Here is a 13,958-nt window from a genome sequence, read left to right as displayed (position 1 = left end):
AAGTTTGTAAAAAAGTCTTTCTTTTTCTTAATAAGTCAGTTTGCTCAATATGTTTCTCAGACATGCACCTACTATGCATCAGGTTCCTCCACTGGGTTAAGGTTGGTGGGTCTTCTCTCATCAAACACTGCAAGATAACTTTTTTTGCTAATAACAGAATTTTGCGTAACCAATGTCTCACAGGTTTCTGGCTGGTGGCAATACTGGCCAGGTTGTCAAAAAGTAACATTCAATGGCACATAGGCAGCCGTATTTTTGTTACTCTGTGAATATATAATGATTTTTTTCCCAAAAAGTAACAATACAAGAACACTCCCAAAATTGATGTCCCAGTGTTCTTGGGTGAGATCTACACTTGATGCATAATTCAGAATTAGTAAAATGCATCATACAGGCTAACTTCTGTGGAATATAGTATCTCATTAGAAAATTGTGTTGTGTTTCCCTAAGTACTACATTACAAATAATCGAGCACAACCCCTAAAACATTGCGCATATTGGGGCAGATTTTAAAACATATGCGCGGGCGTAGATTTGTTCGCGTAACCCGGCGCGAACAAATCTACGCCCGATTTTATGACATGCGCGCGCATGTTATAAAATCCAGGGTCCGCGCACGCAGGGGGGTGCACAATTGTGCAACCTGCGCCGAGCCGAGCCGAGCAGCCTGCCTCGGAGCAGCCTTGGAGGGAACTTTTTTTCCGGCCCCCCCACCTTCCTCTCCCTTCCCCTACCTAACCCACCCGCCAGCCCTAACTAAATCCCCCCCTAGCTTTGTTGAGAAAGTTACGCCTGCCCGAGGCAGACGTAACTTGTGCACTGGCTGGCCAGGCCCTGACACAGGCCGCTGTGTCGGGGCACTCGGCCATGCCCCCAGACCACCCCTGGACCACAGCTACGCCCCCGGACATGCCCCCGGACCACGTCCCCACCCACAGCCCTGCCCTGGGACCGCCCATTTTTCGAAGCCCTGGGAGATACGAGCGTCCCAGGGCTTACGCGCGCCGCCGAGCCTATGCAAGATAGGCTCGGCGCGCGCAGGGGGAGGCAGGGGGAGGTTTTCGGGGGTTGCACGCGTATCTTACGCAAGCAACCCTTTGAAAATCTACCCCATTGTTCTTCTGTAAGATTAAATTCAAATTCCCATGCCCATCCCTGTACCAATTTCCCATAATATGCTTGAATCTTGCTTCCCACCAGTTTACGGTATAGAAAGGAAATCGTGGGATGGACTGGGTCTTCCACATCAATTAATTCAGACAGAAACTCTCTGCTTTCATGACTCCAATCCGTTACTCCTAGTGAATCTATGTAGTGACATGCTTAAGTATGAGAAGTATTGTTTTTGGTCCAGGCCAAATTCTGTGAGCAGCTGTTGAAATGATTTTATATGCCCTTCCTCATCTATCTATCACCCACAGATCCCTTTCTGCCCAATTGGCAAACACCCAATTTTGAGAACCCGGCAAGAATTGTGTGTTACCTATAAAAGGCAAAAACTGGGAAATAGAGAATTGCAACTTAAGAGTTGCAACACATATCTCCAAGTCTGAATAAGTGAGGTGACTAAAATACTATGTCTAATATTATCCGACAAAGTTGCCTAAGAGGAGTGCAGGACAAATCCTTGGCTCAAGGGATATGGAACGTTCTTCTCTATAATTGGGTGGGGGTATAAAACTAATTTCAAGAAGCCAATCAGCCACATGCAATGTTATACAACTTTAGATCTGCCAACCCTAAGCCTCCTTTATATGATTTGCCCATCAATTTAGTCAGTGCAGTCTTGGTTTTCCATTCTTCCACAGATATCCTCTCAGTAGTTTATCTACCTATCTTGCATCTTTTCTTGTGAGATAACATGATAGCATTTTGAAAAAATATAAACATTTAGGTAAGACCATCATTTGGAAGAGAACAATCCTGCCTGCCAATGAAAGTAGAAAATCCTTTAGGCAAAACCATAATCACTGTTTTATTTGGTGTAAACAGGAAATGTCCCAATTCAGTCAATTTCTCAAACATTCCCGCCTTTCTAGTCTGCCCATCGACACAACTATTTAGCTCTATAATCCCTACCACTCTATTAGAGATCCACTGTGCTTGTCCCATACTTTCCTGAATTCAAATACTGTCCTTGTTTCCAACATCTCCGCTGGGAGGCTGTTCCATCACCCTTTCTGTAAAGAAATACTTCTTTAGATTACTCCTCAGTCTAGCCCCTTTTACCCTTATCCCATGACCCTTCATGCCAGAGATCCACTTCTTATGCATTGATAACTTCTGAGGATGTATTTATTTTATTTATTTATAAGTATTTATCTCTCGCACCCTCCAAGTTTGGGGCAGGTTACAAGAGTACAAACATAATATAGTTAAAGACTAAAATCTAAAATTAAAATACAAATAACATAAAATAAGTCTAAAATAACATGTTAAATAAATAAACGTATCAACAAAATTGTAAACAGAAAAACAAAACAGGTTAGTATGTACATAAATCAGGGAAAGCTTGCAGAAAGAGATGATGTTTGAGGGCTTTCTTGAATGCTTTTATGTCTGCAGTTAATCGAACGTCGGGTGGGATTGTATTCCAAAGAATTGGTCCTGCTATGGAAAAGGCATGTTCTTGTTGCGCTGGAGGTGGACCCTTGGCCTGGTGCAGGATTGATATGACCCTCTGGTTGGATCCAGAGAGCGCCTGCCACCAGGAGGCGGAGCACACGATGAGATAGAGGCTAGCTGGAACTTTGCAAATAACATCCGGGGTTTCCGCAAGTTGAACCCTTGGGTACCCAGACTGCCTGGACTTAGGTGGGCCTCAGATGGTCTCCCGGAGAGGTAGCAGAGGGGTGTACCTACCATGAGCAAGGGTGCACGGCTGATGCAGAGAGGATGGACCAGACCCGAACTGGAAGCTCCGGAGACCTCAGGGAGGTAACAGTTCATGAAGGTTCTCCGGGCGAGGCAGGCAGAGCCTGCGGGTCTAGTCGGGTGAAGGCCGCGGGTAGAATCCAAGCAGGTCAGACTGGTAGTCAAGAAAGGCCAGAAGAGAGTGTCCAAGTGAAGCGCAAGGATTAAAGCCAGAGTATCCATCCAGAAGTGGTCAGCCAAAGCAGAGGTCAATACCAAGGTCAGTCCGAGCATAGTCAAGGCAAGCGAGGGTCAGTTCCAGGCAGCAGATGAAGAGAGTAGTCAGGCAGGCAGTGGTCAGTTCCAGGCAGCAGACAAAGAAAGTGGTCAGGCAGGCAGTGGTCAGTTCCAGGCAGCAGATAAAGAGAGTAGTCAGCAGGCCGAGGTCAGTACCAGAGATCAGTCCAAGAAGGTACTACCTGAGTAAGGGCACAGGAAGGAACACAGGGCGCAGGAACACTGGAACACACGGAGACGCTGGAACTGCCTTCTTAAAGAAATAGGTCTTTAAGGCTTTCTTAAAAAATTTGGGCTTTTTCATATTTCTTATTTTCTTCTGGAGTGAATTCCAGAGGAAGGGACCTGCTATCGAGAAGGCACATTCCCTGTTTTCATCAAGGTGTGTTGCTTTAGGAGATGGGATATCTAGTAAAGTTTGGCCAGAGGAAGTATGAATTTTCATAGTTTCTATGAACCATGGCGAGTCTACATTGTTAATGAGTGAATAATGGTTATTAATTTATATTGAATGGGAAAGAGATTGGAAGCCAATGCAGAGACTGCAAAATTGGAGTGATGTGATCGTCTAAGGGGGTTCCCATTAGGAGTCTTGCAGAAGCATTTTGGATAATTTGAAAGGGGCATATGGCACATGCAGGGAGACCTATGAGAAGAGAGTTACAGTAATCAATATCGGAAAAAAGAAGAGATTGCAAGATAGTACGGAAGTCATTGAAATCAAGTAACACTTTTCAGATGCTGTAATAATCTAAGCTTGGAAAATGAGGTTTGTGTTATGGCATTTAGGTGATTATTCATAGAAAGTGCAGGATTGATAACCCCAAGATTATGTGTGCCCCTCAATATTTTGATTTTATGATTTTTTTAGGGTAATCTCTTTGGGAATATTGGCAACTGGAAATTGAGATAGTGTTATGATTTCAGTTTTATTTAAGCTTGTGGTAATTTATTTTGGTTAAGCCAATTTTGAATGGAAGATAGACAATTTATAAGAAATTCTGCAGTTAGATTTCAAGATGTTTTACACAGAAAAAATCTGAATATCATCAGCATAGAATTTATAGTGCAACCCAAAGCCAGCCAGCAGACGATATAAGGGAGTCAAATAGATATTAAAAAGGGCAGAAAAATGCAGAGCCTTGGGGTACACCAGAGCTAAGGAAAACCCAAGATGCTGTATGTAAACCAACTTTAACTGTTGAAATCTATTTGATAAAAAAGAAGTAAACCAATATAGTACACCTCCCACATCAAAACAATACTAACTACTAGTTCTCCAATAATAATAACCCTACTTATGAAAAGGCAACACTGCAAATACTACATCAGGTCTTAAAACACCAATACACCTCCTATTAAAAGAAGAGGAAAAGCCTGTTATAAATTCCTACACAAAAACTAAATGCTAGCAGAATATCTCACATCATTCACACATGCAGAACATAAAAAGATCCTCATCAAATACAGAATAAAGTATAAACAGAAATGTGCAGGTAAAAACTGAATTGGAAACCACAACAAGCCAGACTCTGACTGCAGTACAACAACAGAAAAACAGATTTATTATTTCTCATAAAACATCAAATAATAAAATCAAGAAATATTTATTTATTTATTTGAAGCTTTTTTATACTGACATTCGAGGGACATCACATCGGTCTACATGTAACAGTTGGGGAAGCAATACATAAAACTAGGTAACTTTACAGAATAAAAGGACAATAAAAAAGGAGGTGTAACAAAATATATCTAGACAAGGAGCATAAGTGCGAAACATTAAAACATAATAAAAACCTGGTCATGGAACAGGAAGAATAAACTGTAAGGATTATATGAGCATGGGGGGGTATAACATTAAAACGTGGGGGGGGCAGTAAGAATAAACAATATTAATAAATATAACATGGTACTTGTAGTGGAGATGGTAGGGCAAGGGAGCAGGGGGAGGTGGATTATGCAAAGGCCTGTCTGAAGAGCCAGGTTTTTAGTTTTTTTTTAAATTTATGGGTGCAGGGCTCCAGCTGCAGGTCAGGGGGCATAGCATTCCAGTTTGAGGGTCCTGCTATAGATAGAGCTCTTTCTTTTGTGGCAGTAAGGCGGGTGGGTTTAGATGAGGGTGTGTGTAATGTACCATTGTAAGTGGATCTGGTGGGTCTAATGGAGGTATGGAAGTGTAGAGAGTCGATGAGCCAGTGTACGTCATGGTTATGTAGTGTCATGTGTATGATAGTATGGCTCTTGTAGCGGATTCTGAAAGGGATTGGGAGCCAGTGAAGGTATTTAAGGATAGGGGTGATATGGTCCTTTCTGCGGGTGTTAGTGAGTACTCTGGCTGCGGCATTTTATAGCATTTGGAGGGGTTTGATGGTGGATACAAGGAGGCCTAGCAGGAGGGAGTTACAGTAGTCAATTTTGGAGAATATTATGGCGGAAGTCGTTAAAGTGGAGTAGTGGTTTAAGTTTTTTTAGGACATGAAGTTTGAAGTAACATTCTTTCATGGTAGAGTTTATGAATTGTTTAAGGTTCAGTTGGTTATCTAGGATAACGCCAAGGTCTCGAACGTGTTGAGCGAATGGGGTTGAAGAGGGAAGGGTGTTGATGTCAGTGGTGGTCATGGTATTAGGGTTGTGTGATGTAATAAGGAGCTCGGTTTTGGAGGTGTTGAGGGCGAGGTTAAGATTAGAGAGGAGGTGGGTGATAGATTCGAAGCAGGTTTCCCAGATCTTAAGGGATTTGGAGATGGATTCGGTGATGGGGACAAGGATTTGGACGTCGTCCACGTAAATGAAATGAGTGAGTCCTAAACTGGATAAGATTTGGCATAGGGGCAGCATATATATATTGAAAAGAGTAGAGGATAGGGAGGAGCCTTGGGGTACGCCTCGAGTTAGGTTCATAGGTTCAGATTCTTTGTTACCAATTTTGACTTTGTAGTGTCTGTTATTGAGGTAGGATTCAAGCCAGCGAAGGGCAGTACCAATAATGCCAATTTCAGTGAGGCGATTTAGAAGAATCTCGTGGCTGATAGTGTCAAAGGCGGAAGAGATATCAAGCATGGTAAGAATGTAGGAGTGCCCATTATCAATACCTTTAAGGAGAATGTCAGTGAGAGAGTTTAGGAGGGTTTCTGTACTGAAGAATTTGCAAAAGCCAAATTGAGAGGGGTATAAAATATTGTTTTTCTCTAGGTGATCAGAGAGTTGGATGTTTATTACTTTTTCCATAAGTTTTGCTAGGAAGAGTAGGTTTGAGATAGGTTGATAGTTGGCAGGTTCAGACGGGTTGAGATTAGGTTTCTTAAGGATAGGTTTGATGATGGCTTGCTTTAAAGAGGTGGGGATGCTTCCAAAGGTGATGGAACAGTTGATGATATCGGCTAATGGCTTGACAATTAGGTTAGGAATCGTCAGGAGGTATTTAGTGGGGATGGTATCGGTGGGATGTGAAGCTGGTTTAATTTTCTTAAGGAGGGTTTCTATTTCAGATGAAGAGATGGCCTCAAATTTTAGCAGGGATGATTGAGGTGGTGGTGGAAGGGGGAAAGCTTGATATAAGTTTAGAAATTTTATCATGGAAAAAGCGGGCAAGGTCATCACACATGGTTTTGTTGTTATTATCAGCACTGGGAGGGGGGCTGTTTTGCTAAGGTCGGAAACATAGGAGAAGAGGGCTTTAGCGTTGAATTGAATGTTATGAATTCTGAGGGCGTAGAAGTCACGCTTGGTATTAAGGATAGAGGTTCTGTAGAGGGCAAGGGCGGATTTGTATGAGGCCTGTTGGGAGGGGGAGGGATTTGTGTGCCATTTCTTTTCGGAGTTTCTTAGGTTGCGTTTAAGGTTTTTTAGTTCAGGGGTGTACCATGGTTTTCTAGAGTTGTGGGAGGGTTTTAGTTCTTTGATAGTTAGGGGACAGATTTTGTTGGCAATTTCGTTGGTGATATTGTTCCAGTTGGAGAGGGCAGATTCGGGATTGGATAGATCAAGATCATTGAGAGTATCAGTGAGAGAGAGAATTAAATCGTCTTTGGAGATGGGTCTTCTGAATTGGAAGGTCATGGAGTGTGAGATTTGGGGGATAGTTGTTTTTGTAAAGGAGAGTTTAGTTTTGATAAGAAAGGGTTGGGCCAGGCGACAGGGATGCATTTCGGTGTTTCGGAGGAGAGGATGTGGGAGTTAATAAAAATTAAGTCTAAGGAGTGGCCTGCTTTGTGTGTAGGGCTGGTTATAGTTTGATTAAAGCCCATGGCGATCATAGTGGCTAAAAAGGCTTCGCAGGAAAGGGGAATGGCGTCTACGTGGAACTTGAAATCTCCAAGTAGGATGATCGGTATGTCCATATTGAGGTTGTCAGCAATGAATTCAATGAGGGGAGAGGCATTGTTTTCAAGGAGGCCTGGTGGGAAGTAAACTAGGCATATTTGGAGTTATGTGGATTTGAAAAATCCAATTTCAAATTTGGGGGAGGTATGAACCATTTGGGATGTTAGTCTGAGTTCTTTTTTGGCAGCTAATAGGACACCTCCCCCTCTTTTTTTGATCCTGAGTAGGGAGAAGATGTCATATAGGTGTAATGAATCTGCTCCTCCAGAGGGGAGGAGTTAGCAATCTTGTTGTGAACTGCTCCTCCAGAGGGGAGGAGTTAGCAGTCTGTTAAGAATCAGCTCCCTTGTTGGGAGGAGTTAACAATCTTGTTATGCTCCGTAGGCAGAGTTAGTAACCTAGTTAGGATATAGACTGCAGAGTTAGCAATCTGTACCAGTGGAGTGTTAGAGAGGGTGCTCAGCTGTAGAAGAATGTAAATAGGTGGATCCTTGGGCCGATGGCAGATGACAGCACCCCCAGGAGGATATCCTGAGAGGGACCACCGGCTAGGCTTGGTTATGGAGACAGACACAGATAGTTCTTTTATTAGACAGGTTAGTAGAACCACCAGAGGTGGCAGTAATGAGCTGTTGTGCCCGGCAGGGCTGAAGTCCCTCAGATACTGGAACAGCGCTCCCAGGGTTGCTGAGCTGTAGAAAGACTGTAAATAGTGAGTAGACAGGGTATGCTATATTCATAGCCAGAACTAGATGACAATCTCACATAGATTCTTAAGGAGGCTCAGTATCTGGAAAGAGTTAGGCCCTCGAGGAGCGAGTACCTGGTTCCAGGGAAAGCGCTGAGAGAGTGATGGTAACTCACAAATGCCTGTATCTGCGATAGCTTCCAGGCAGTAGAGAATCTTCAGAGTGTCCAGGAACATGGGTCCTCGAGGAGCGAGTACCAGTTCCTATCTGCAATCTGAAATAGAGAAAAGAGAGCGAGGCCCCCGAGGAGCGGGTACCCCTGGTGAGTCCGAGGAGGCAGAGTAGCTTGGACGAATCCGTAGGGAGTCCGAATCGAAGTCCGTGTCCTTGCTAACTCAATCTGTTAGCGAAAGTTTGAGACCTTTTATATTGGAAGCGGATGACGTCATCTCAGGGGGCACCCCTGAGGTTCGCGCCCTTGCTGGTACATACATCGGAGCACGCGCGCGTCCTACATCATCAGGAACATGGTGGATCCACAGCGTTGAACTGGTCCGGGTACGCCGGAGCGAGGCGGCATGGAGATGCCACGGCAGAAAGCCGTCTATCAGACCCGGAGGGAGTCGCCACAGAGGTAGAGAGGGTGGAGTGAGGGCGTAGAGCAGCCACGAACGCAACAATAGGTGAGTAGGAAGTTGGTTAAGAGGAAATAGGTCAGTTTGTTTAAGCCAGGTTTCTGTTATGGCACAGATGTCTCGATTGTCATCAATAAGAATGTCATTCAGGATGGGTATTTTCTTAGTTAGGGATTGGAAGTTGAAGAGAATAATAGAGAGGGTTGTGATGCCGAGAAACTGTGTCAAGGGGGATAATATGATGGGGCGTAGGAATCTTGAGTGAGAAGTTGGGTTGGATAGGAGTGGTTTTTAAAAGTTGCGTGGGGAATGTTGGAGGGTGGGTATAGGTAGGGTTGCCATGATTGGAGATAGCGGTATGGAGGGTGGGGTGGGCTGAGGTGCAGGGAGTGTATAATGAGTATGGGGTGGAGAGGTAAGAGGAGGAAGAAGTAAGAGTGAAGGAGGTTTGGGGAGAGGAGGTATGCTGAGGAGGAAGAGGGGTAGCAAGACCGTGAAGGGGGGTGCAAGGTATATGGGGGGATTTGGAGGGTGGTAGTTGGGGAGTAGGAGAGATGGGGGATGGGACTGGGGAGTAAATGGATCCAAGAGCGGTTTAGGAGGGAGGAAGTGAGGAGGGGTAGCTTCAGGGGCAGCACAAAGAGGCGTGCTAAGGGGCAGGCCCCATTGGTCGTGCCCCTTTGGCATGCGATGCCTGTGGCCGGCGCCTTACTTTTAAAGGGCCTGAGGTCGCCGGATGTGGAGTCGGCAGGGGGCGGTCCTTTCGCTGGCGGAGGAGGTGCAGCGTGCGTCACTGCTCCGGCCCGAGTGAGGGAAGGCCGAGGGCTCCTGACCCTGATGGGTCTATGCCGATCGTGTGGAGCGGTCGAGGCGCTGGCAGGTCGGTGCTGCGGGTGAAGAGGAGGGTCGTGCAGGCGGTGCCTTACTTTTAAAGGATCTGTGGTCGCTGGATGTGGAGTCGGCAGGGGGCGGTCCTTTCATCGGGGGAGGAGGTGCCACGTGCATCGCTGCTCCGAGCTAAGTGAGGGAAGGCCGAGGGCTCCTGACCCCGATAGATCTACGCTGATCGTGTGGAGCAGTCGCGGTGCTGGCAGGTCAATTGTAATAGTAAAACCACACTAATAAAAGGAATAAATATTTCAAAACAGCTGATGACTAGAACATCCAATAATTACAAACTCATATAAACATTTTTAGACATTAGCCAAACACTAATAAAATATTTCAAAACAGCAAACTCATCAAATAACACCCAATATTTAAAACTAATAAGGATGAAAAAATCTCATGCTCTCCATATCTGGGAAGTTTTGATTTTCAGTCATCCTACAGTTGTGGATTATTAAGGGATGGTGGGGTTGAGAGGGCTGCACATATGTAACCCTTGAAGTTCAATTTTCTTTATGACTCCTTGTGTCTGAAACCTGCACTTTGATTCCCAACCCAGTATCAGAAATGAATCCACACGCTCTTTAGTGAGTAACAGTTTTATCTTTACTGGAATGAATGACTGAAATAAATCTGTTCACTTCCTAAGCATCTGCATTTGTCATATAAACACATGTATATAGTACAAGAGAAAACTCAACTTTGTCATAACTCATGTTAAGTATTTCAACCAGAATCAGCATGTGATATAGCACCCGACCTTAAGCAGTCTCTGAACAAGCAAAGTCCCAGATTGTATCCTACTGTGTGTCCATTTGAATTTAGAGCTGAAGAGGGCGTCAGTACTGCTCTTTGCTTCAACTGCCAAATCCACAATACAGCAGCCTCTATCCGAAAGAAGAGCTTCAAATCCTGACAGGGCACAGTTCAACTACTCCCAAGTCGTCCACAGCAGGGTTCCAGAAAAAAGAACCTTAATCAGTACAGATAATATTTATTAATTCAGAGCAGGGCAGGAACTCTGTTCAAGCTGAGCAGTGATCTGTTTGCACATGCTCAGACAATCCAATTTTTATAAATCTCTTTAGATAAAGTAAAAACAACTTCAATACATCTCAAAACAATGCTAACTAACATAAATACATTACACATGAATACAATTATAGAGGGCTGCTCACCTTAATCAGTACAGATAATATTTATTAATTCAGAGCAGGGCAGGAACTCTGTTCAAGCTGAGCAGTGATCTGTTTGCACATGCTCAGACAATCCAATTTTGAATCTCCTTTCCCCCCCCCCAGCTCTTAAAGAGACAGCACTCTATTGTCAGTCTTTTCATGTCACAATGATGATTCAACATTTCTCCTAGTTCCTAGAGGTATGTTACACATACATTCACTCCTTTTCTCTTACAGAGATGGACACTCTTTTTCACGCACATACACACACACATACTCCTCTCACACATACGCTGTCTCTCTCACACACACATATGCACAGATCTCACGGACACACATACTGTTGCGGTCTCTGCCGCTTCCCCTTCGCTAGGTCTGAACAGTGCCTACCTCCGCTGCTGGAAACGCCACGTTCCGCGTGGCTGGGACCCTGGCGGCGCTGCCTGCTCCACGTGGCGGTCGCCATTGCTTGCCCGTCTCCCCGCTGCCTCGTGCGCGCAGCTCCCGGAAGTCGGGCTCCGCCTGCGCTGATGACGTCACGCCCTAAGCCCGATATAACTGGCATCCGGACTCCTTCTCCTTGCCTTGCAACGAGGTTCACTACTGCCTAGTAGTTCTGAGTTGCGCTTCATCTGTTCTTCGTTCCTGACTTGACCTTTGGACTGCCTTTGACTTCGCTTCAGCCTGCCACCTGCCTCTGACCTTGGTTCGTTCCCGACTTCGCTTCAGCCTGCTAGAGACTCCATTCCAGTCTACAGTCTGCTTCAGTCCACAGCCTGCTACAGACTCCATTCCAGCCTACAGCCTACTTCAGTCCACAGCTTTCTACAGACTCTGCTTCAGTATCCGGTGAGCTACAGTTTCCGCTGCCGCCCGCTGCCCTGTCATCAGCTGGCCCTCGGCCTGTACAGCCGGTCCACGGACTATCTTATACTATTGGACTTCCTATACTACACTCCCGGCCTAGGCCTTTCCTGCCACTGGACATTGAGCCTATTCCCCAAGTCCCAAGGTTCCAGGACCCTATGGGCTCCTCCTGGGGGGCTCCTGGTTCCCGGGTGAACACCGCCAGCCTGTGGCTCTGCCTCCCGGCCTACCCTGTCATCCTAGGTGGGCCGGCCCAAGGGTTCACTACCTCGCCTGCAGTATCCGACTGCAACACATACATGCTATACAAATTACTGGAGGGATGAATATAATGCTGGGCAAGAAGGGGATCAAGGGAAAAAGAGGGGCGTCACTTCACTTGTACACTACATACCATCAACGGGATAAGGTGGTTTTGGATTCCCTTTTTTTTTCTCCACAATACAACTTTTTTAACTGACTGCTGGCTTCTCCGGCTGCAGCAGCCTGTAGCAGGAGAGAAGAGAAGACAGATAACCATGTGGCAGAATGAGGTGACCGACTGAGCCTGATGGAGGGGACTGGGTTGAAATAAGACCTTCCTGTCACAGGAGGGAGGAAAACAGACAGTAAATATGTAAGTGTAGCAACAGCAAAGCCAAGGTGGGCTAGCAGGGGGCCAGGATTGCATGAACCATGGGGGATGGGATGGGAGTCCCAACACCGAGACAGCCAAAGGACTGTGATGGGTGGACAGAGGCAGGCAGGGCAGCAGCAAAGCAACTTTACCTGGAGGCTGGAGGCAGAAAGGAGAGCTGAGGCAAGAGGCATAGGCAGCAGGCAGATAACAGGCAGAAATGGCATGTTTCCTGAGTCCAGCTCCAGGCCCCCCCTGGCCACTTGCAGAAGCACACCCCACCCAAGCAGGCACAAAAAGAAGCAGCTATGGCAGGTGGGACTTGAAACCGCTAGAGTCTGACTGAACCATCAAGGAAAAAGGGTTGATCCATTGGTGAGTACCACTGCCAAGTTGAGAGAGGAGAAGATGCCAGGAACAGGCCAGGAACAAATGCTCCACACTGTTTCTCGCTCTTCTGTGGCTGAGACAGCTGCCGAAAACAAAAGAGTAGGCAGCCGATTGGTGCTATGCCACCACTTCTGATTAGCTACTGGCCCAAGTTAGACCTAGCCTTGTTTGACCATGTTTTACAATGTCCAGTTACCATTGAAACTGGGCACTGTACAACTGGCTGCAAAACTGGGCAGTTGGCCACCCTATTTACAACAAAGAATACTGATAATTTTAGTATCCACCTTATAGACCAACTCCATCTTATTTATATCCTTTGGAAGGTGTTCTCTCAGAATTGTATACATTATTCCAAATGAGGTCTCACTAGGGTCTTATATTGGTACAATATCACCTCCTTTTTTTCTGCTGACCATTACGTTCCCTATGCACCCAATCATCTTTCTGGCTTTTGCCATCATCTTATTCACTTGTGTATCTTCCATAGGCATCAGGTAGTGGGCAATGTCTGACGTGACTGGTATTATTAGATTAGGGTCAATGTTACCACAAGCTGATCAAATAAAAAGCTATCCTTTAAGGTCTCTAGGAGAATGACAAATGTCAAAAACAGAGTGGATATGGAAAGAATCCAACAATGGGCAGGTGCAATGAGCCATGCTCAAGTTCTGGATGAAGGAAGGAGAAGTTGAGTGGAAAGACTTTGTCTACGGAGATATCTTATGCAGAAGATGAATATTGCCTTACGGAAAGGGTGCAATATAATACATTTATTCTTCAGATTTACATTATAAGCAGAACCCAGTGATTGAGGAGGGGGACAAAAGTATATTTATGTAGGGGGTGAAGGCAACTGACCAATATGATTGGCAAGACATTTTAAGTCTGTTATTCCATGTTGGGGGGGGGGGGGGGGGGTTATTGTCAATATGACACCATTCTGAATAATTCCTATCCATTCAACACAGAAAGTCAATAGCTGGACTCCATTTAACATCATATAAAGATTGGTAGAATGCTTCATTTATTTTGTTTACCTTTCAGACTCGGATGACAGTGAAAAAACTAGCAGTATCTCCACAATGGACAAACTATGGTCTACGGATATTTGGCTATTTACATCCCTTCACTGATGGTGAGGCTATCCTATTGATCTTACAGATATAGATATAGATATATATATATATGTGTGTGCTAACTATGAGCTTGATTTCAAAAA

The 13,958-nt window shown here is 45.2% G+C and overlaps 1 protein-coding gene across 1 annotated transcript in view; it reads left to right on the top strand.

Moving 5' to 3' along the window:
- The window catches only part of B4GALNT3 (beta-1,4-N-acetyl-galactosaminyltransferase 3), a 397,614-nt gene that overhangs the window by 257,744 nt on the left and 125,912 nt on the right, over positions 1-13,958 (top strand). Inside the window, exon 5 of the mRNA XM_029599934.1 lies at positions 13,784-13,874. Coding sequence (XP_029455794.1) covers positions 13,784-13,874 — 91 coding nt within the window. The remainder of the gene's footprint in view (positions 1-13,783; positions 13,875-13,958) is intronic.

The sequence above is a fragment of the Rhinatrema bivittatum genome, chromosome 4 (genome assembly GCF_901001135.1).
Source record: "Rhinatrema bivittatum chromosome 4, aRhiBiv1.1, whole genome shotgun sequence".
Taxonomy (NCBI): Eukaryota; Metazoa; Chordata; class Amphibia; order Gymnophiona; family Rhinatrematidae; genus Rhinatrema; species Rhinatrema bivittatum.
This window is presented reverse-complemented; position numbering and strand designations above follow the sequence as displayed.